General features: G+C 50.2%; 1 protein-coding gene across 1 annotated transcript in view; it reads left to right on the plus strand.

Moving 5' to 3' along the window:
* LOC144163033 (antimicrobial peptide microplusin-like) overlaps nucleotides 1-20,625 on the plus strand; it is a 45,039-nt gene extending 24,414 nt beyond the window's left edge. The window contains exon 5 of the mRNA XM_077693817.1: nucleotides 20,437-20,625. Within this exon, the coding sequence (XP_077549943.1) occupies nucleotides 20,437-20,574 (138 nt within the window). The 3' untranslated portion in view covers nucleotides 20,575-20,625. The remainder of the gene's footprint in view (nucleotides 1-20,436) is intronic.
* The last annotated feature ends 3,851 nt before the right edge of the window (nucleotides 20,626-24,476 follow it).

The following is a 24,476-nucleotide window of genomic DNA, read 5'->3' on the forward strand; positions in this document are numbered from 1 at the left end:
CCGGTATATTGGCCCCTACGTCGTCACTGAGCAAACTTCTCCCGTGAACTATCAAGTGCCGCTGACAACTGTTTGCACGGACCGTCGCAGACGCGGAAGTGAAATTGTACACATTTCTCGCATGAAGCGTTTCATCGTTTGTGCATCTTACATCCACGCGGCCAGGCGGCCGCTTCCAACTACGGGGGGGAAATGTGAGTGCTTACTTGTGCACCTGTGAACTGCCCCACACCATGCCCGTCCACCGTCTACCAGTGTGGTCAACCTCTCACCTGTCCATAACCAGTACAATCATCATTTGTACATAATCATCATCACAAGTCGCTTGGTCGCGGATTCGCGATCTTCTCGACAGTAAAGGACGGAATCGTTCGCTCTGCTGCCACAAATATATATATATATATATATATATATATATATATATATATATATATATATATATATATATATATATATATATATATATATATATATATATATATATATATATATATATATATATATATATATATATATATATATATATATATATATATATATATATATATATATATATATATATATATATATTGTAAGGGCCTTGAAGGACAGCCGGTACAGGACGTTTATTAGGCGTAGCAGCTCTCGCGGAACACACTCTCAGCTGGCGGCGAAGAGGCGGACACGAGCCCCGAGGTGGAAGATGATGATGAGGATGACTATCAGAGGAAGATGAGGTATGGGATAGTGGCCACTAGGTAACTGTAGTAGCGGTTAATGTCCCAAAGGGCTGGCGCACGACTAACTGCTCACATCAATTTCCCCCTATGGACGAGGCGGCCGCCCGGCCGCAAGTGTTGGGGAAGCGCGGCGCACGAACGGCTTGAGGCGTGAGACGTGCACGACTTCCGTGCCACGGTATCGGCGGTCCAGTAGGGCGGAATTAGGGGCGACACGATAGTTCACTGGGGAGGTTTCTTCAAGCACTGTGTAGGGACCCGTGAAGCGGCGCAAAAATTTCTCACATAATCCTGGCCTACGCGTGGGAGTCCTAAGTAGAACCTCGTCGCCCGGCCGGAACCGAACAGCACGGTGAGAGGCGTCGTAGCGATTCTTTCGATCCTGTTGGCGGGTTTCTGTATTCAGACGGGCAGCTCGGCGGCAGTGGTTAAGGCGGGAGACGAACTGCTCAGAGAGCGGGCTTGATGCGGATACAGGAGCCGATAAAAATGAAGCGTCGAGCATGAATGGTGGGTCGCGGCCGTAGACGACGAAAAATGGAGAATAGCCGGTCGTTTTTTGAACTGCAGTGTTATAGGCGAACGTAACGAACGGGAGAATCACGTCCCAGTTGGTATGGTTAGGCTGTATATACATTGAAATCATATCAGAGAGAGTCCGATGAAATCGTTCAGTCAACCCATTGGTCTGTGGATGATAGGCGGATGTAGTCTTATGAACAGTGTTCGACGTAGGCAGAACTTCTTCAACAATAATCGATAAAAATGTCCTTCCCCGATCGCTTAAAAGGACACGAGGGGCACCATGACGCAGTAGAATGGAACGCAAGAAGAAATCTGCGACCTCTGAAGCACATCCAGAGCGAATGGGTGCTGTCTCCGCATAACGTGTTAAATGGTCCACGGCGGTTACAATCCAGCGGTAGCCAGAATCTGTGCAGGGCAACGGTCCGTAAAGGTCTATGCCAATGGTTTCGAATGGCGTAGAAGGGCAAGGAAGTGGCTGTAACAGTCCGGCAGGTGGTGATGTGGATCGTTTGCGCTGCTGACACGAAGTACACGAAGCGACGTAGCGGTCCACGTAGTTAGAAAGTCCAGGCCAAAAGAAGCGACCGCGGACGCGATCATATGTTTTGTCGAAGCCTAGGTGACCCGCTGTGGCATCGTCGTGAAGGGCTTCCAAAAGCTGCGGCTGGATGGCGCGCGGTGCAACGGGAACCCATTCGTGGCGAGATACGTGATGGTTAATACGATGCAGCACACCATTGAAAAGTCGGAAGCTCTGAAGTTTACGACGGGACCGACTGTTGGGAGGCTGCGTTGAGCCGGTAAGACGGTCGATTATAGTACGGCAGTAGAGGTCTTGTCTTTGAAGTTCTGGGAGGCGTGACTGGTCAACCGATGTGCAGTTGATAGGTGCGACAGGGAGCACCTTGTCTGGTGGCGCCGATGTTGAAATAGTGTCAGGTGGCTGCAGTGGGCAACGCGAAAGAGCATCGGCATCGAGGTGCTTCTTCCAGGATCGGTACGTGACAGTGAAGTCATATTCCTAAAGTGGAAGTATCCAGCGTCCGAGCGTCCTGATAAATTCTTGAGCGTCTGCAACCAGCATAGCGCATGGTGGTACGTCACGACCGTGAAGTGCCTGCCGTAGAGGTAGGGTCGAAACTTCTGGACGGCCCAAACCACGGCAAGACACTCCTGCTCGGTGATAGTATAGTTCTTCTCCGCGGAACTGAGGGAGCGACTGGCGTACGACATAACCCGCTCCCGACGCTGTTGATCCGACTGCAAGAAAACCGCACCGATTCCATGGCGACTAGCGTCAGTATGAAGGATGACAGGCTTCGATTCATCAAAATGGCACAGTATAGGCTCTGAAGTGAGCGCGGCCTTCAGCTGCTGAAAAGCCTCTTCGCACTCGTCCGACCACTGAAACGAAGTTCCGGAGTGGAGGAGCTTGTTGAGCGGTGAAGCAACTTTTGCGAAGTTGCGTACAAAACGACGGAAGTAAGACGCGAGGCCAAGAAAGCTACGCAGCGCCTTTTGTTGCTGAGGACGCGGGAACTCGACGACAGAAGCCACCTTCTCTGGGTCAGGTCGGATACCCTCCTTGCTCACGACGTGGCCTAAGACTTAGATGCTGCGGGTGGCGAAATGGCATTTCTTAGTATTTAGCTGAAGGCCCGCACTGGCGAGGCACGAGATGACCTCATCAAGCCGTCTCAAGTGCTCAGCAAAGCTTGAAGAAAAAATAACAATATCGTCCAGGTAACAAAGACAAGTCTTCCATTTAAGGTCCCTGAGTACAGTGTCTATCATACGCTCAAACGTTGCAGGAGCGTTACAAAGTCCAAAAGGCATCACATTGAACTCGTAGAGTCCATCAGGGGTGGCGAAGGCTGTCTTTTCTTTATCAGCCTCATGCATTGGAATCTGCCAATAACCAGAGCGGAGATCGAGGCTGGAAAAATATTCCGCTCCTTGCAGACAGTCCAAGGCATCATCAATGCGAGGCATTTGGTATACATCCTTCCGCGTGATTTTATTCAGTGCGCGGTAATCGATGCAAAATCGAACAGACCCGTCTTTTTTCCGTACCAATACCACAGGGGAGGACCAAGGACTCTTAGATGGACGTATAATTTTGCGCTGCAGCATGTCGGCAACATTGTCGCTGATGATTTTTCGCTCAGATGAGGATACCCGGTATGGGCGGCGGCGAATAATACGGGATCCGTCTGTTTCAGTGCGATGCGTTGCCACGGATGTCTGACCAAGTGTAGGGCATTGAGAGTCAAATGAATGAATGAAACTTTAATAATGATACGGGGGGCTTGGTAGCCTAGTTGGGGAAGAGGGAAGAAGGGAAAGGGAGTGGGGCGGCCGTCAGAGTCGTCCGGTCAGGTCAGCCGCTCGCACGAACTCCCACAAGGAAATGATCGTGCCCGCGGCGTCCAAGTGAGGGGGCGGGGTGGTCCATTCTTCCAATGATGTAACGCCGGCGCCCTTGTGCCTGTTCCTAAGCGGTGAAAGGCCGGGGCAGTCCCACAGTAGGTGCCTTAACGTCGGAGAGGCACCGGTATTGCACGTTCAGCACGTCGCAGTGGCTACCTGGTCGCCCTCCTCGTTCTGATCGGTGATGTCCGCTTGTGGGTCACCGCCACGAGCTCTTTTGGATGCAGCGTGTGCTCGCCACTTTGCCAGAACATCTTCCGTAAGGGCAGCACCTGTCCTAGCCTTGTATATTAGCACTTCCGCAATGCGCGGAAGCCCTTTGGGAAGTGGGTGGGGATTGTGCGGCACCTTCGCCATCAGTTCTCGTTTGGCTTGCACCTTCATCCTCTCGCGTTCCTCGTCCGGGTCAAAGAGCAGCGGAGCCTGAGGGACTGTGTCAAGGGGGGACGAGCGGAAACGTAACAGCTCGCTCGCCGTGTCATGGGCGGCGCCGTTTCCGATGCTGCCCGCATGCCCCGGGACCCAGTCCACCCGCACCATCACGCCGTAGAGCTCGTGAAGGGTTGCGCAAGCGACTTTCACGTTGTGCGCCAAAGTGCCGGCTCTAGGTGTCTTCGTCAGATTTTTGAGGGCGTCCAAAGAGTCGGTAAAAAAGGTGAAGGTTTGTCCTCGCACAGAAAGTGGGCTGGTCCTTGCACATTCAGTCAACTTCTCTAGTGCATAAAGGATGGCCTGCAGTTCACGGGACCTCACAGGTTGCTCTTGGCAGTATTGAAACGCCTGCGCATCCCGCTGCTGTCCTCGGACGGCAGCGACCGCTCCCCGGAAGGTGTCCGGGTCCCAGGCGGCGTCCGTGAAGATGGCGTTGTCCTGGAGGTCAGCCCTCTCAGCAAGGGCGGTTCGTTGGGCCGTGTGATCCCCTTTCGTGCGTCGGCGCGTGACTGGCTTCGTGACACGAATCTGGACGTCGTCCCAGGGAGCGATCGCGCGGAGCACTTCTATCTCTTCACCCAGCTGTTCCCCGTCCAGCTCTAGGAGCGACTGGCCCGCTGGCGTGCAGAGACGGTGGCGATCGTGTCCTGCCTTGCGTTCTCCGATGATGTCTCTGAGCGGCGGGATGCGAGAGTAGCGGCGCAGCTCCTCGACCCGGGCATGGCGGGGCAGGCCCGTTATCACCCGAAAACACTCCCGGTGTAATCTTTGCAGCTTGTCGTATTGCGATTTTGTCAGGTCAAAACACGCAGCTCCGTAGCAAGCTTCGGACGTTAGTATTGCCATTGTGAGGGTACGAGCTGTGCGTGTGCTGGCTCCTCCAGATTTGTGGGCTATGCGTCTTACAAGATGCAAAAGCTGTTTCCACTTAGGCTCTAGCTGCCGTAGCCACGTTGCCGCACCTCCGCTTTCATGTATCAGGATGCCAAGAATCTTGATGTGCCAGTCTTGAGCTCTCTCGAGTGGCTGGCCGGCGAGGCAGAGCTTGACCTTTTCGTTTTCAACCGTGGAGCCGCCCAGGAGAATATATTTTGTTTTTTCGGGAGACACTTCCATTCCCGTAGTCTTCAAGTAGTCGGCTAAAGTATTGCGGGCGTCTTGTATAGCGTTGGCGGCGGCTTCTGTTGTTCTGAGAGGGTCACCGGGCTCCGTCCACAGCGTCACATCGTCGGCGTACATGGTGAGGCGCACACCATGAATTCGCCGCAGGCGTGTAGCCAACCCTCGCATCACTAGGTTAAATAGCGTGGGCGACAGTATGGCCCCCTGGGGAACGCCAATGTTGCTGCTGTAAATCTTAGGGTTCCTAATGTCACTCCGAATCTCAAAGGTGCGTCCCTCCAGGAATGACCTGACGATGTTAAGGATGCGGGCTCCTGGCTTCGTGACTTCGAGTGCGGAGATTACTTCCTCGTGCGTTACGGTATCGAACGCCTTCCGCAGGTCGACGGCTACCAGTATGCCAGGAACCCTTTTTCTTCCTCTCCGCTTTTGAAGACAACGACGGAGCAAGAAAATGCTGTCTCGTGTGCAGAGGCCTGGTCGGAATCCTGTCTGGCCCGGGTCGAAGTAGGGTTCTTTCTGTGCCTCTGCAAGGTGGTAGTTAAGCCGGGTGAGAACCATCCGCTCCAAGAGCTTGCTGAGTGTTGAGGTAAGCGAGATGGGCCTCAAGTTACTGATGCTGACGGCTGGCTTCTCTGGTTTGGGAATGGGGCTCACCACGGAGTGCTTCCATTCAGCAGGAATTTCGCCTGACAGCCAAACCTTGTTAATTTCTTCAAGTAGCGGCATTTTCCCGTGTTCGTTAAGGTTGCGCAGCATCTGCCAGGTGATGCCATCCTTTTCGGGTGCGCTCTTGGCGTTGACGGATTCGAGAGCCATCACTAATTCTTTGAATTGTGAAAGGCGACTCAACATCTTTGTCGGAAGTAGGTGCTGTGCGTTGATAAATTCTGGGGTCTGGTGGCACTGATGGCTGCGGGAAGAGAGTCTCTGCTGCCTTTTTTTCGAAGTTGGACGCCGAGTCGCCGGTCGCCAGCCTGTCGTTTTTGACGGTGTTTCCAGTCTTGCGGTTGCCTGACATGGCCTTGTAAGTTTGCCAGAGATTCCGCCCGCCAGTCCGTTCATTGAACGAGGCGCAGTGGTTGTGCCATCGCTCCCAAGAGAGCATTTTGGCGTAACGGCGCGCTTGTGCGGTCTTATTGCGCACCTTGACAAGGTCGACATGCCGTTTCCCCATGTCGAGGTAAACTCGATGCAGCTGGCTACGAGTGTCCCACAGGTTGAAGGTGCTTGTCAGGTGTAGGAAGGTGTTCATCCACTTCAATCTCTCTAGTGGCTTCCCGGGCAGCTCTGGAAAGCTTCTGAAGAAACGGGACGTTTTCGTCGTAAGCGTCAAAGCCGGATCGAAACCTGTCCCAGTCGACAGCTGTGGTCATCCGTTTTTTCCGCCCTGTGGCTCTTACTTCAAGTTCAATCCAGATCGGATAATGGTCGCTTCCCATTCCGTCGGGACCGCACCTCCAGTCCTTTACAAGCCTGGACGTTGTCCAAGTCAGATCTGGTATAGTGTCGCGCTGCCTGGAGTGAAGTGCATGACGAGTAGGGTAGTCTGTGTCGTTGGCCAAGGTAAGTCCTGCCGCTTCGGCCTCTTCGTAAAGTCGGCGCCCCCTCTGTGATTCTTTGTCGTATCCCCAACTCTTGTGTCGAGCGTTGAAGTCCCCCCCGGCCAGCAATCGGTCTTTGGGGTACCGATGTCGGAGTTCGCGTAACCAAGCGAAATTTGCAGTCTCCGAATTGCCCTTTCTGTAGCAGCTGCTCTCGGGACGTAGGTAGGCAGACACCAGGATGGTCTGGCGACCGCCGAGCTCACATCGCACGGCAACCACCTCTTGTATTCTGTTGCAGTACTTCCCAGTGTCGAGTTTGACGTGCGGAATATCTCTGCGAATGAAGATTGCCGCGTGTGCTTCGACTACCTCGTCTGGCTGCTGACCTTGCTTCTTCTTGTTTGTCTGTGTGTGCACAATCGTAGTTTGAAAATGCCCTTCGTATCCCTGGATGCATGGATTAGTACCTCCTGTCTCCTGTAGTAGAAGGGCCACCGGTTGCCCTATGTGTCTGAAAAGTGCTCCAAGCTCGGCAGCGCAGGACTTGAGTGACCGGCAATACCACTGCAGGACGTCTGGCGTCCGCGCAGCCGGTTTATTCTGGCTGATGGTGGGCTGGCTGGCCATGCTGTAATAGTACGGCTGTCACTTGGGCCTGCTGTTTTTGAAGGATTTCTCGGAGTTGTTTTATCTCCTCCTGCTGTGACTGGTGCATGTTGGTCCGCTTCTGCATAGCTTGATTCGTTTGAATAGCTTGTGTTTGTGCTTGCGCTTGCAATCGCATTGACTGTGCCCTTGTTTCTTGAAGGAATTGTGCGACCCACGGAGGAGCTTCGTAAGCTAGGGGAAGTGCTTGCTGTGGCTGCTGCTCTTGTAGAGTTGTTTTTTGAGCAGTAGTAATTGCAGTTGTCGACTTGCCTGCTGACTTCTGTTTTTGTTGCGCGTCTGGGGGAGCGGCTACTAGGGCTCTCTTGGGCGATGGGGACTGCCTCGACTTTGCCTTGTCAATGCGCGCCCTTTCCTCCTTCCATTCTTTCAGTCGGTGCTGAAGAACCAGTTTTTGCTAGTTTCGCGCGTTGAGCTGTTCCTGGAACCTTGTACGAGTCACGTCTATGGAGCGCTGGATTTCCGAAAGTTGTTTCTCTAGGCGCGCCAGAGTGTTCTCGAAATCCCTAGTGCTGACTTCTGTTTCATTGTCCAGTTGCTTCAGCTCACTCTCGATTAAAGCTTTGTGCCGGTGCAGGAGAGTCAGCAAGCAGTCGGTTTGCGGTGGGGAGAGCTCAGAGCTGATTCTCGCGGCAAGGTCAGGGTGGGGAGGCATAGGGCGAGATTGGGAAGTGGAGGAAACAGAACAAAGCGGAAGAACAGAGACGGCTTCGGAGTCCGCAGCGGTAGCGATCGTGGTGCCTTGACGTAGGAGGATCGTTTCCGGTGTAGTGTTCGTGGCGACTAGCAACGCAGACCCATGCGAGAAACGTACAAGACAAGTTGCGACAACGATTCCCCTTTGTAGAAAACGAGCGCTGGGAATTAGGAGCACATCTCCATCGCGGAAATGGCCACCACAAATAGAAATTCCTGTCTCACAGCCAGGCCTAAGAACAAAATCTGCACTCGCCACCACGCGACACTGCGGAACATCGGGGTTGCTGTCCGTATGCCCGCTAGGGTCGATCGCAATGTCCGGGTTTCGGCAGGAGATGACAGCAGACGCCGACGAGAGGAAATCCCACCCTAGAATCAATTCATGGGAGCAGCAAGACAAGACCACGCACTGGATGTGGTGTCGAATTCCCTCAATGAAAACACGCACTGTACAGAATCCAGACGGCTCTAGCACAACTTGATTGGCACCACACAATGAGGGGCCAGTGTACGGGGTTCGTACTTTTCGGAGCCGTGAACACACATTTTCGCTAATGACGGATATGCTGGCTCCGGTGTCAACGAGGGCATCAACATGACAACCTTCAACGTTCACATGTAATGTATTCGACGGTCTTGTTGGAGGAGTTCTTGGCTTTTCGACTAACACAGTTTCCCCTCCAAAAACTGCAGGCGCTAGTTTTCCGATTGCTAGTTCGTGGGGTCGGACGCGGGTCGTAGGGGCGAGACAGAGCGACGATATGGCGAGGGTGATCGTCGGCGGCGTGACGAACGCTCGTTGTAAGGCGTATCAACTGGGGCCGGAGGCGGCGAGTACCGTCGCGTTGGAGAGATGTACTGGTTTCGCGGAGCGCCGTAGGCAAAGCGGATGTCACGTTCAAAAGGTGCATATCCTCGCCTCTCATCCTGCTGACGTCGTCGACAGAAATTGGGGATGTGTCCGCGGATTCCGCAATAATAGCAGACAGGTCGATCATTCGAAAAAGCCCGGCGGACAGGTCGGACGCCGTTGTAGTAAGTCTGGAAGGGGGGCTGCCGATGAGATGGCACTCAAGTTTCCATGAGCCGGCGGGACTTCCATTGGTAAGGGTGGTTTCTTCGCGATCGCCGAATATGACGGCATGGTTGGGACTGGAACCGAAGGCATCGTTGGGACAATACCCGCCATGGAGGCCAACTCCTGTTTTACAAGGTCGCGCAAATGAGGGGCGTCCGAGCGAATGCTATCCCGTGCGGAAGCAGGTGGGTCACGCAGCTGCATCTCTTCACGGATGATACTGCGTATGAGGGCGCGCAAATCCACGTCTTCCGGCAGCTCATTGGCGCCAGCGTCCTGGTACAGACGAATAGAGTGTAGCTCGTCCAAGCGTTGGCACGTTGTTCGCACATCGCTGACGCTCGCAGGATTTTGGACTGCAAGAGCGTTGAATGCGAAAGGAGCGATGCCCTTCAGGAGGTGGCGAACTTTGTCGGCTTCTGGCATCGCAGCATCCACTCGGCAACAGAGAGCAAGGACATCCTCAATGTATGAGGCGTACGTCTCTTCAGGGTGTTGGGGACGGGAAGCTAGCTTCCTTTTGGCAATGTCCGAACGGGTGCTTGGAGTGCCGAAAATCTTCCGAATCTCTTCCTTAAAGTAGGTCCAATCAGTGATACGGCTGCCCTCGTTTAGGAACCACGTTTTTGCCACCTTTGTCAGGTAGAAACCAACGATGTAGAGCTTGAAGGAGTCGTCCCATCGGTTAAATGCACTCACCCTCGTGAACTGGTCCAACCAGTTATCCACGTCCTCACCGCGGAGCCCGGCGAAAAACGGTGGGTCGCGCTGGTGGCTGGTGATCGTAAATATCGGAGCCGCAGCAGCGGCGCCGCCAGCGGTTTGGCTCGCGGCTTCACGCTGCATAGCCTTTGGTGGTAAACGGCGTCCGGAACGGAGCTCCAGGGGTGCAGTGGGCAGACGTAGAGGTACTGGGATCGAGGTAGACCTCCACCACTTGTAAGGGCCTTGAAGGACAGCCGGTACAGGACGTTTATTAGGCGTAGCAGCTCTCGCGGAACACACACTCAGCTGGCGGCGAAGAGGCGGACACGAGCCCCGAGGTGGAAGATGATGATGAGGATGACCATCAGAGGAAGATGAGGTATGGGATAGTGGCCACTAGGTACTGTGGTAGCGGTAAATGCCCCAAAGGGCTGGCGCATGACTAACTCCTCACAATATATATATATATATATATATATATATATATATATATATATATATATATATATATATATATATTGTACTGGAGATAGTTGTCCCCGTTGTTGTTGTTAAATCTTTTATTCAAAAAGGGAAGGCCGGAGGCCCTGTGGGGGAGTTGGGAGGGGAGGATTCATGGTTGAAGGGGGCTCGAATGTGGTCTTCGGGAGGCGGCATCAGTTTTTCACAGGACAATTGTTCAGCATTGAATGGTCCATTCACTGGTGTAGGCCATCGCTATATAACTCGCGCTAGACCGCTCTTAGTGGCGAACTGTCCCCGACACGACGGCATACCTTGCGCTTAGTGTGCGCCAATCTCCACTGTGCAACCGACGGGGTATGTGGCGGAGGAAGGACTGCCATGTACCGCATGATGATGGCAGGCGCAAGGCGCTGGGCGGGAGAAGAAGAGGAACGGTCAGCATCGCGAGTGGCTCGCTCTAAGAGAACGCACCGAGACATCGATCTGCGCTGCCTTGTCCGTCTCTGGTCTCTGCCCCTTTCCAAGCGTCTTGCTGGTCCCCAGCTATAATCCCCCTTATAATATATATACCTGTAAACTCCGCACGTTACTGAGATTTCCGAGATCGCGACAAGCGGTTGCTTACCGATTTGTTGTTCACAGCACGGAAAATTCGAACTAATGCACTTTATTTAACATGAAAAAGTCTGTGATATTCGCTTGCTTCTTCTTCTGCATCATAAAGTTCACCGCACTGTCTTTGAGCTTACGAACGCCGTCCAAATGAGAAAATCCGGCGTTGTGCACCGTGCCACAACACTTGTGAATCTGAACAGCGACGCAACCTCGGCTGCAGTAGGCGATTGTTAACGTTGCTAAGGCTGCTAGTAGGGTCCGCTTTTTCGGCATTGGTTGTTGTTGTTTACAAACTTTATTGACACACACACACACACAAAAAAGACCCCCAAAGTCCACGGTTCTGAAAGGACAAAAAATTACACAGACGGGAGGACTGTGAGCCACTAGAGCTCGCCACCCGGCCCTCGGTCCGGTCCTTGGTCCGAGCCAGTCTTGGAGAGACGAGGGAGGAGGTGAAAGGGATTTAAGATGCGTTGAGAGTGATGGTTCCTAAAGAACATGCGGTAATGCCGCCTCAGCAAGCACACCGTCGTTAGCACTTATAACAAACTCGTGTGCTGTTGTATCATTCGGAATGGCACGTGGGAACGCTAACATCTCTCTAAATTCACTTTCTAAGCACTCAGCGCTGTCGTCTTCAGTATGCGTGCATGCGCGTGTGTGCATGTGTGTGTGCGTGTGTGCGCGCGTATGCGTGTGTGTGTGTGTGCGTCTGCGTGTGCGTGTGCGTGTGCGTGTGCGTGTGCGTGTGTGTGTGAGAGAGAGAGAGGGAGAGAGATAGAGATCATGGCTCCAAACCGCGTGCCGCGGACGCAACAAACACGCACCACGTCACATCGGTTCCACTGACACACTGAAAAAATGCCAGAAAGCGAGTGCTTCCGATTGGTTTTCCCTTTTCCTTTATTGCCTTTCGCACCCAGTCACTCCCGGCGTTCTCGATGCCATCGAAGCGAGGCCGTCGAAGCTACGCGACGCCCGCCTCATCCTCACCGAGCGCAGCAGCGCCCGCGAGAAGTTATCACCATTGCCACCCGCCCGTAAGGTGAAGCGCGCTTGCTGGGGTATTTGCGGAGTAGCGTATGATATATCGAATGTGCCCGTGACCGGGCGCTCGGTAAATGCGTACAACAGCGCTACACTTTTGCGTGGGATTTTCAAGGGGCGGTTCAGGCTGTGCGATATATACAATGATTCGATGTATCCGTGTATGATAATACAATGAGGGGCTCGTTGAGGAAATACAAAAAGGAAGGCCAGCAGTCTAGAACGCCGCAGGAGGCATAAGGGAACAGGTAGGCTTTTTTCATGGGTTCAGAATGGGGACCGAACCAACGCCTTTCGATTAAATCTCGGACGCTTTATCGATCAGCTACATGGGCGAATGTGTTCTACATCACTTCCTGGGGTATTTATATTTAACGCAACTGTATCTGACACGAGAGGTTGGTATTGATTGATTGATTGATTGATTGATTGATTTGATTTGATTGATTGATTGATTGATTGATTGATTGATTGATTGATTGATTGATTGATTGATTGATTGATTGATTGATTGATTGTAGGGTTTGACGCGCCGACGCAACGCAGGCGATGAGGCCCGCCGTAGTGGAGGGCTCCGGATTAATTTTGACCACTTGGGGATCTTTAACATGCGCCGAAATCTCATACACACGGGCGTTTTTGCTTTTCGCCTCCATCATAAAAGCGGCCGCCGCGGCCGGGAATCCAACTCGCGACCTCGTGCTCAGCAGCGCAACGCCTTAGCCACTGAGCCACCACGGCGGATGCTGTAGGGTGGTAGCCAGCGCCACTGTGACAAGGCGGGGTTAAGGTAACCCCCGGGCCCGACTAGAGTGTCTATACAGCTTGCCATGAGCAGTCGACTGACGGTAATCCCTCCTATGCTACCTTTCGGCATAAAGGCTGCCGGAAGGTAGCATAAGGTAGCATGATGTATTAAATTATGCATAGCGACAACGATAATGCTATAGAGCGTGGTTGAGTCGTGCTACCACCAACCATCAAAGCGAATGCTTGTCTATACACGGTGACGCGTGGTGATAGCATGCATAACAAGCGCTCACACTGAATGCGACCTGGTGTGAATACCGGTTGAAATGTGGACGGTAGAAACCGCAAATGGTGACTATCAAGGTTTCAGTCGAACCCGTGATGTACCAGTCAACCGGCCTAGGCATAAGGTTCACTTTACATTATATCTACACTCTACAGTCATGTGGTTCAGACTTCCCACAATGCACTTTCTTGTCGAGTTCATGCAACGAACAATGAAATCTCGGCGAACGGCGGCTTCGATCACATGATTTGGTGGCATTGCGCAATGCAGAACGTCAGTCTCGTGGTTCATTGCGCAAAAAATGTGGTTTGACTCAGAATCACATTTTGTTAGCCAAATGGTATGCTTGCACTTTGCAGTTACTCGCCGAATTCGCTTGGGTGGTGACACGGATTGTACACCCGAGTGGATTGTGGTGAAGCTGAACCATGAAATTACTTTAAAATTTGAGCAGTAAAATAACTCCCTTGGCTAGGCTTCACCTCAATTCAAATGAATCCCAATCATTGCGATCGTAGTAGTGCAGTAGCGATGACTATATTAGCGCACCATTTGATGCGAAAGAAGCTCTTTGCGTGGTTACATTACGCAAAGCAAGCATGACGTTTGTCGCCGCGCCATGTCACAGGGCAGATCAGTTTTTTCAGACAAATTACATGCCCGGCATCGTCACTAGTCAAATTTTGTGCCTTGAACACCACGCTTGGTCGTTCTAGCGCACTTCGGCAAAACAGACCCACGGAAGTTTTAAAATGCATGGAGTGAGTGAGTGAGTGAGTGAGTGAGTGAGTGAGTGAGTGAGTGAGTGAGTGAGTGAGTGAGTGAGTGCAACGCCGCCTGTATAAACATTGCGTAACGCGTCGCCCGCTTTCTGATGGGAGCGATAGGGACGCTTAGTTCAGGCACTCATCCGCTATGTGGCGCGCGCCGGCGGACGTCCGGCCTTACGTCACTGCTCGCGAGTCGCGAACACTGCACCCACTTCTACTATTCTAGCCACTGTACTTCTACAGCGTGTGTCTGTCAGCTTGCCTCGAATGCGTCCGAGAGCCACCTGGGGAACGCTAAACAAACTGTCAACTATTTTGCATAGTTTCCGAGAAGCGGCGCTGGCTGGCGGGCATTAAAGGACGTAGAAAAGCTACGGAGCGGGAAAGGGTAAGAGACAGCAACAGGAGAGAGGCTGTTTGGCCATATTTCGCTCACGCGTTAGGCAGAGAATATACAGGCAGCGTTGGTGAGTGCAACTTTATTGAAATGAGAAAAAATGGGCCCATCTCCCCGCGAGGGGGACTCGAGTAAATGCGTCGCATAGGGGGTGGGTGTATTGCGTTAACGTTTAGTGTTTGGGGAGTTGGTGGTAGTGAATGCGTTGTATCAGCAGCTTCTTGGCGTAGTTTGAATGAGTCAAGGATATAAAGCGCGTTCGTAGCCTTTCATTCTGTGTCGGTTTTGTGGCGCATTGGGTAGAGCACCATGTACATTGCGTTCCGCCCGCAGGGTCGAGGGATCGAAACCAGGCGCCGGATAGTATTTTTTTTATATAGTGTAGGGGGAGGGGTGCGGACTACGACTACAGACGTCAACGCGGGTGACATCGTGAGTTACTGAAATGCTCTGCATTTAAAAGTACTGTCAGTTTAACCCAGTGTTGTACGGAACGGCGTTACAAGGAACGGCGTTCCTGGAACTAGTTCCTTGCTGGAGGAACGAAGGAACGCCACCGTTCCATTAAGGGTCGGTGGAACTGTAACGGTAACTCGTTAGGTTTTTTAAGGAACGGCAGGAACGGCGTTCCTGCCGTTACATCGCTACGATTTTGCCTTTTTTGATGCCAAGGCTCAAGTACAGAAATCCACAAGTCGCTACTGCGTTTCCCTTCCTCTAAGCTGGTCAGTTTGCCCGTTCATCAGCCGTACGTGCTTCCTAGAAGGTCAAAGGCAGAAGAATAACCACGCAGCAGGCCGCAGCTTGTGCTTGCTTTCATGCTGGTTGAGCTTACGCGGCGTTCGACGGGTGAATAGAGTAGCCGCGAGAATGCTTTTCACCTTTCACCGTTTGTCTGGGGAAAGCAGGATGCGCGTCTGGCCGATAGCATTGTTCCCTGGCGGGTAAAGGTTGTCTAAGGCGAGATCCGGACATTTCGGTGTTAATATCCGACACCGAAATTTCTGAGACGCACATTTCGCACGGACATTTCTGAGACGCACGGACATTTCTGAGCACGCACATTTCGGTGCATGACATCTTGGAGCAAACATTTTGAGTCACGCGATGGCGCAGGCATTTTTTGAGTATTGATATTGTAATTTCGTGACTTGATAGAATTTTACGTTCGAGACTTGTGCTTGCACCGCTGTGCGTGAAAACGAACGCTAAACCCTGATGGAGCATTGCCACGTAAAACCCAATTTCTGTAGTAGATGGTAAACATTTACCTTGTTAATTTGCATCCTTGCCACCTTTTTCTTTATTTTAACATTCATGTGAATAACCCTAAGAATTTAAGTGTTTCCGAAACGCTTTGCTTTCACCCAACGGTGCAAGACGCTGCCGCTTTTAGTACATTCCTCCCCGCCCCTCCACCCCCACCGCAAACCTCCCGCGAAAAAGAAACGGAAAAACGAGGTCGATTTAGCGCGTTTGCATTTCGTTTTAAATATTTTCTCAATCAATCTCGTCTTCGTTGCATTCGGTGTCGGTTCTACTTAAAACTATCCAACCAACGATCGCACTTACGGCGGCGTTACTTTGGGGAGGGGAAGGCTGAGCCCCGCCGGCTACCAGCCCCTTTGGTAGAGCGAGAGGGGTGTCACTTGTGCTGCACCATTGCGTCAACTGGACTTCGAAAATTTGAAGACGACTGTTGCCGCTCTCGTCACAATAGCCTATTCAATTTTTTGCTTCTTATAAAGGGAGAAAGCAATGTCTGCCTGGGGTGTCCATTATATGGGCGACTTGAAGAGTCAATTCTTAATGGGGAAACTGAAGGCGAAGAAAGTGCTATTCCTGGAGTGGGGGCGCCGTCGGTATGACCGCGATGCGCGGAAGGGCGTAGCCAGCAAACGATAGTGGCCATTGTGTTCTCAGCGGCTTTTTGGTTGGCTTTTTGTTGCACATACAGAGGTTTCGTGAGCTCACAGTGAATATAAAGCTTTTCCCTGTATCACGGTGGTGCCTTTCGGAGACCGTGAACTCCGCCACGCCTGTAGAATTTTCAGGGGAAACCGAAAATAATGACTGAAAAAAAGGAATCTGGTCGAGATGCAAGCGTACAGGCGGGGAAGGGGGGGGGGGGCGCTAGGACTAAGAATTAAGATGTGGTGAATGTAGGCAATGCTAGGCATGTAAACATAATACGAAAGTTGGTTTTCCCGAACAGGATGGGTGGAATTTGTATGCACAACCCGTACGCGCTTAATGAGCATTTAGGAGATATAGAAGCTGCGGCTGTTTTCAAAAAAATTCACAGCATATCCACGGGGTGAATGATGATGAGTGGGCGAAGCTCCTGAGGGGAAATCATCGGTAAAACCGTGACTCTTCAGTGAAAGTTCGCCCACTACATCTGTGTCCGAACGTAACGTCTAGAAAGTTTCGCTTAAACCGCGCGTCGGCACCTTGGGGCTGAGCTCGCCTGATGCGTTTTGCAGACGCCTTACGAGCTCTCACTGCATCGGGGTCTGCCTGCCGATACGCGCGCTTTCTCGCCGCTTCCCGTTCTCTGACGTTTTGGAGATCCTCTTCGCGCCGCAGCCGTGCCGCTTCGCGTACGGCAGGGTCCTCGCGCCGTTGCCGTGACGCTTGGGCCTCTCGTTCTCGAACGCTGGGATCTTGGCGGCGTCGTCGCGCAGCCAGACGACACGCTTCGGCCTCCCGCTCTCGTACGGCAGGATCTTGGCGGCGGCGTCGCGCAGCTTCACGGAGCGCTTCTGCCTCGCGGGCTCGCACATCTGCAGCCTTATCCATCGGGCGACTCCGAGCGCGCGCCAACAGCGAACGGATTTTATTACAACGCTCCCCGCCATCTAGTAAACAATCCAAGAACTAAACTAGAGGTAGCCACGCCATCTAGTAAACAATCCAAGCTCATCTTTTCATCATATACAAGTACCGCCATCTAGTAAACAATCCAAGAACTAAACTAGAGGGAGCCACGCCATCTAGTAAACAATCCAAGAACTAAACTAGAGTTGGCTACATACATACGTCGAGGATGGACAGACCCACGCCCTAAGGAGCTTCGCCCCTAAAAGGCCCGTTCTTCTTCCACGACAATATCCTTGACCAGTGATCGCAAATTCATTTAAGCAAGGCAGCCCAGCCTACGTAATACTCTTCATAAGGTTTTCTGCATTCTGGGGGGGCTAGCTAATGTCTGTTACGTTTTGGATATTGAGAGTGTGCATGTAATTCATGTAATTTGAGGGTGACTGATTAAAAAAAATACAAAAAGGCGTTAGACCATCGTTAACACCGGTTTATCGTCTTGGCGAAAAAAAGAGCGAATATAAATTAATAACCTGTCGTGAATGAAAAAAAAAGTTTGCTAACGAATTCATTCGGCTGCATAACAGGTGTCTCCAGGAAGAGGTAATAAACAAAATATATAAATGTAGAATATCTAAAAATGCCTGGCAAAGATCAACCAAGGCATCAATCAAAACAAATTCACTACTCCAGATTGTAGTCCATAACCAACGTTAAGCGAAAATAAAAATATAAGGGCTGTCGCAAACAGGCAAGCACCGGATAATTTAAATTATCCTAACCTAACCTAACCCAACCTAACCTAACCTAACCTAACCTAACCTAACCCAATTGGTCGCCGGAAAGTGGGCTCACCGAAATGTCCGTACACCGAAATGGCCGTGCACCGAAATGCCCGTTCACCGATATGTCTGTACACCGACATGTCCGAACGCCTTGATTTCCGCACCGAAACATCCTGCAGCGAAATGTCCTAGACACGTCTGGAATTTATCCGCTGCTCCCTGAAAAAATTTTTCCTAGGAGCGTTTCTTTTTGTTATTTTTATCTCCAGATAATCTGCTTCCGGCGGTGTTAATATTTGTATAATGAACGTAGTTGGATGTGAGTTTTAAATTCGTCCCACGATTATCCCGCACTATACTTTAATTTAAAAACCCAATTGTAACGTTAATGTAACGACACGTTCCTATTTGAGAAGTGGAACTGGAACGCGTTCTCGCAATAAAGGAACTTGTAACGGTAACTCGTTTCAAAATTGGGGAGGAACAAGGAACGAGCTTTCGTTCCTATTTTACAGGAACGTGTACAACACTGGTTTAACCGCAGAGATGGCTCAGAAGTACAGCACTCGCCTCGTATGCGGGAGGTACTAGGTTCGAACCCAGGTACCGGCGGGCACCCACCCGTTTCTTTATGGGTACAGACGTCCCCGGTCGAGTACGGACCCTTGAAAGGGGATTTCACGTCAGGAAAGCTGCCTTTACCCTTGCGAGGGGCCCCTGACCCGTGTCCATCTGGCGCGCTTAGTCCAGGGCCCCATGGAGCAATTCGCCGTCATCGCCCATTCGATAAGCTCCAGCTGTGTGCTGGGGCAAGAGCTAGCGAATTTTCTCTCCCACTGCGTCAGGAGTTTGGGATAGAGTCGACGTCGGAGTTATTTTGACATTCCCTTACCATGTGGTAAGCCGTAGCAGGGACGCCGCTGTGTCTTCGTAAGGTATCGTAGAGGGTGGTGTGTACGGCATGTAGCCTCGCGGGTGCGTAGAGTTGACGAAGAGCAATCTTTTGGGGCCTGGTAAGTTTCGCAGAGATTGGAGAGCATCGCCTTCGTCCTGGCCGGTAATGCTCTGTGACGTCTGTGTCCGTGTGAAGGGCGTATCTTGTCCTTTTCTCTTCTTCTAGCGGATGTTGGCAAACCAAATCTCGAGCGATGGCGTGCGCCGCCTGGTTTCCGCAGAGAGGAGTGTGTCTGGGAACCAGATGAGCGTTATGTTTTTCAGAGGTGGGCGTTGATGGGTGATGTTTAGGTGCTATTGAAAATTCTTCCTGCCGTATAATTTCTGTGTGCTGCCCACAGTCCGGGATGATGGTACATGCTCGGGTTTGGGCGATTGCCAGGGCGATGGGTGTCTATTCTCCTTGTATGGTGTTGGGGGCTTCTGTAATGCAATGCTTCGGAAGAGGGAGTAGGGTGTGGTGGTCACCGCAGTCCTTACTTTATACCTGGCGTAGTTCGCACAGTTCATATCCAGTTTAACTCGGATGTAACTAACCTGTAATTATGTATCGAATTCCTGGATTTAAGCGTGTTTTTCAATTCCCTATTGCCAGCCCCATTTAAACCCATATCTTTGCGACCATTATGTATGGAAAGCGTTGTGACGGTTAACCTTGATGTAACTAATTGTCTACGCAGATGAGCCATTGTTTTTTGCTCCTTTGCTGAAAAATCGGCTGGAGAAATCTGCTATGTTAGCGAATTTCGTTCGCACAGCAAATTACCGTGCGTTTCCACGTGTGAATGTGGTGTCGGTTAGGTGCTAGGCCTGCTTGTCGGCGTGTAGTCGCGCGTCTCCACTGCCACGGCTGCGTCACTGCTATCTGTGGTGTCGGTTCGTCGGTGGTGAGTTCTGCTGCCAGAAAACGAAAAGTTTTGTCTTTCGAAGACAAGCTCGCAATTTTAAATGCCGTCTCCGCCGGCGAGAAAGAATAATGTAGCCGCCCGGTACAGTATACCAGCTAGCACCCCCCCACCAATGTTGAGTGCGCAAAAGAGCACCAAGTTCACAAAAAGGCGCCGTTTCAGCATAAGATTGGTGCTTAAAAGACGTAAAGGAACTGAAAAGTGTCAAAAGGCGAAACTGATATTTAGGTTACGCTTGTGAATACGGCGGTGAGTGAGATTGCTTCTTTGGAGTGCCGCGTAGTGACCAAGCTCGTAGGAAAGCAGTAGGTGTAAATCACGCCGTTTTTCACTGTGAAATAAATTCTTGAAGGGTGAGTTCACACTCACTGATATCTAGCTTTTCGGTTTCGCTTCTGCTTCATTCCCGCGAGCCTGAACTCCAAACCTGCATGTAACAAAAAATTGCGAATTTTTGTCAACTTCGTTATATCCAGGCTTAAGTGTATAACTTTTCCTCGGATTTTCTGCATTGCATGGCGGTGAAGAGCTTCTGCTCTTACCTTTATTCGACCTTGATAGTGTAGCACATGAGCATCGCTTATACTTTTATGCACACGGCAAGAAGGGTGGGAGCACCCAATCTGCTAGTGTAAGACGCTGCAGAAACAATATTTGATTGTAGCCTCAAAAGTTATTTTTCAAGTATTTTGTACGCTTCCGTGCAGCCCCGGCAGATTCAAGCGATCCACCACGTGGCCAGTCGCTGCGACCTGCAGAGGGGCTATTACCCCGGACAAGTCTGGCCATATTGGCCACAGGGGCCAGTCTGGTCGCGTTATCCAGGATGGAGTCAGTGGAACTGAAGTCTCGATGGTGGCGACCCAGGTGACGCGTGGGCCAACAATATCAATAAACAATTGAGAATTTTTAAGAACGAATGCTTGTTTCCTCAATGATAGTCACTACAGCAGTCATGGGAACACCTAATTAAACAGTGTCGTGCTTTCTGCATGGAATGCAAATTACCACATAAACGGTACGTGTGGGCACAAATACCTATTTGAGACAACTTCAGACCAAAGCACGGCCTGACTCGTATAGCCGTGAAAGCTAACCGCATAAAAAAAAACCCCGAAAAAAAGAAGTGTAACACGACAGCAGACTTTTGGCCTTCAGGCAGGCTCAAGGAAATCTCGCTCTAACACATTTACACCCAGATACTTTGCCAGGAACCAGGATCGGCCGCCCATCCAATATATATATATATAAAAATTTGGAAGAAGCCATCTCGAATAAGCGTCGAGATGACACGACACGCACAACTCCCGTATTTTGTGTAAGGTGGGCGAATTTGAACTTGTCCTATACGACAGGTAAAATTTCAGCACTGCAAAGAATAAATAGCTGGTTCCTGCCGCCCTTACGGTTTTCCGGCAGGGGCCTAAGAGCAGGGGCCTAAGAGCAGGGGCTTTTATTCCGTTAGTTCTCGGAGGTTTTACCAAACAACATTTCTCCTAATGCTGTTTCACAAGACGCCCTTCCATCGAACTAGGGACGGCCGTTTCATCAAATGTACTTGATGTCATATTTTCGGTTCTATGTCATACACTGACAATGTATTCGAAAAAAAATTCCCCGCATTTCCCCGAGGGGAAGAATGTGAAAGTGCGAATGCACGAGTTGAATTTGCGCGGTTCGGTAATGTTCGCGAAAGAGAGATCACACACACACACACAACTACAAAGAAAGAAAGATGGATTTATTCACAGACACCTATTTGTGTTGTCGTTGTACTTGATTGCTAGAGCGGATCTCAGCTTTGAAATTTCGTGTCAGTACTCCTTTAAGCGGGGGCATTAGCCCTTCTCACGCCCGATTCCTGGCCAATCCCCCACGTGGGTATGTGCCATGTCAGCGGCCAGGCAGCGCGCGCCCATCTCCCCCCGTTGCCAAGGAAGACGGGGAGATTCCTGGCCAATCCCCCACGTGGGTATGTGCCATGTCAGCGGCCAGGCAGCGCGCGCCCGTCTCCTCCCGTTGCCAAGGAAGACGAGGAGCGCGCGCACCCGCAGCTGTTGCTATGCGGACGGCGGCGGACGCTTCAGGCTCGCTTAAGAAGTGCATTCGCACTTAAAAAAAGACCAAAATATGGGCATGTAAACGCCGTTAACACTGAAAAAGAAAGCGGGAAAGAGCGAAGGGGGTTTCCGGAATTGTTCCCGGCCATATTTTTATTTTTATAATTTTGTCAAACGCCGTTAAATCAAATGTTTCTTCATCGCTTCGTTAAGGTTTTTCGGTACACGACCCACTATACAGGGCTTTTCTGCACGGCCTATACAGTACGCGTACACTCACAGGACGTGGAGTTCAGGCTTAAATCTAGATACACCATTAGCAAAAAAAAAAAAAAGAAGGGTAAAGCGACACCGAGAGAATTATCTTATTCAGGCGTAATTTTCCCAATTCTTTAACCGAAACACCTAAATCAATTATTCAGTCAATCAATCAACCAGTAAATGAGTCAGTTATTGAATCAATGAGTCAATCAAAAACCTAATGATCATGCATAATTTATTAACAACACAGTGCGCACCGTTGTAGAAATTGGCACTCGTATTTTGAGCGCAGGACCTGCTATATTAGTGCAGATTTTTTTACTACCGCAAACATGTGTTCATGCTCTTGCACTGGCTTCACGCATATTTAGGCGCAGACAACCGCCCGCGTACATTCCCACATTTATTACCAGCCGGAAGCATGCGATGCGTTTACGAGGTAGTGAGGCATTGGGCCTCAGTGATCATTCTCGTTTCTTTGTGTGTATTGTTGTTTTCGCGAAATAAATATGCACGCGTCTAGCGAGAAGTTATTTGTACGTGTCAGGTTACGGACGCAAGAAATATTTTTACGTGTTAATTTGTATAGAATACTACTATTTTTTTCTTTATTTCTTTCCTGGTTTTTTTTTTCTTTCATCAAAGTTGACGAGCAGCCGGTACACATTGAATTGTTCCCGTGAATGAAATATTCTCATAATACCTGCAGTAGAAGTGGCACAATACGCAAATAAAAGTGGCCTGAGGCTCCGCCCCCAACTGTGCGCGCAATGCCGGAAGAGCCAAGAGCGGAGGCGAAAATCGGCCGGAATACGTCCCAGCTGGACTTCCGGCCGGAGCTGCTGCCTGTGCCACGCTCTTATCGTCGCGTTTCCTGGGGAGGTTCGTCACAGGGGGAATTCTACTGTTTTTTTTTTCCGTTGCTGTTGTCGATAGCCCTTATTTGCACGATTTTCATGTTCGAAAAGTATGCACGAGCGCCGAACCAGACTTCTGTTACCAAGCCGTGTTCCTAAGCGGGATATTATGTCACGATGTTCTGTAACAGGGGTCGGAAACATTTCGAGGGGGAGGGCTGAGTTGCGTTCTCGCTCAGCGATCACGTGCGACTATGAAATTCTGACGGTTCAATGCGGTAATACTGTGTTTTGTGTCCTTTACCGACCCCCAAACGGGAATGGTAGAAACTTTATGTCCTTTCTTGATAACTACCTGGGCTGGATTAATGACTGCAACCATCAATTAATACTAGGCGGTGATCTGAACATTGACCTCCTTACGATAGCGTCATTCCAAACCGAACTTTGTAGGTGCTTGATGTCTAATGGTTTCAGAAATGTAATTAACGCTGCAACTCGTGTATGTGGTACATCAGCTACGCTGATTGATGTTTTCATTACTAACATTATCGACTCGAATTTGCTCTCAGGCATAGTCATTGCTGGAATAAGTGACCACCTTCCAATATTTCTTGTGGTAAAAAACCTGTACACAACTCCGGTGACACAAAACATTCCCATCAACATTCGTGACATAAACGCAAGGAGTCTAGACATTTTTCGTCTGGAAATAATGGGAACTGATTGGTCCGAAGTACGACAAATAACTGATCCTGAGATTGCCTATGATTGTTTTTATGAAAAGTTTAAGAGCGTTTACGATAGATGTTTCCCACACAAAACTATAAAACGGGCACGAAATGGAAAAAAACCCTGGATGACCAAGAAATGTCTCGCAGAAATTCGCATTAAAAATAATCTATACAAACGATTTTTAAAAAACAGAACAGAGCACACATTAAAGGAATTTAAGATTCAAAGAAACAAAGTGACCAGCCTTCTTCGCTCTGAGAAGCGCCGGTACATGCATAACATATTTAATGAAGATGTACTCAAAAGATCGGATCTTATTTGGAAAAGGCTCAACGGTATTTTAAACCGTAATAGTATGCATACTGAAATAATTAATCACTTAACTTTGGATGGTGAAACCACATCTAATTCGGCACTGGCAAATGCTTTCAACGACTACTTTCTCTCTGTAGAAGGGAATGCTCACGACCCAGCATATGCTGGTTATTTAAGTATGAGAAAAAATGAAAGTGCATTCCTATCACCCACAACTGCAAATGAAATAATGAACGCTTTTACTTCTGTCAAATGTAGTAATTGTGCAGACATAGACGGACTCCAGATTCGGCCTATAAAGCATGTGCTAGATATTATATCACCTTCGCTGGAACATGTATTTAATCTTCTCCTGTGCGGTGGAATTTTTCCTAAACGACTTCAGATAGCCAAAGTTATAGTTCTTCATAAGGGCGGTGATAAAAACAGTCTAAAAAATTATAGGCCAATTTCGATACTACCAGTTTTTTCAAAGGGTTTAGAAAAAATACTGCATAACCGCATGTCCTCCTTTTTACA

The sequence above is a fragment of the Haemaphysalis longicornis genome, unplaced genomic scaffold (genome assembly GCF_048455015.1).
Source record: "Haemaphysalis longicornis isolate Haplotype H1 unplaced genomic scaffold, Haemaphysalis longicornis Haplotype H1 scaffold_1, whole genome shotgun sequence".
Taxonomy (NCBI): domain Eukaryota; kingdom Metazoa; phylum Arthropoda; class Arachnida; order Ixodida; family Ixodidae; genus Haemaphysalis; species Haemaphysalis longicornis.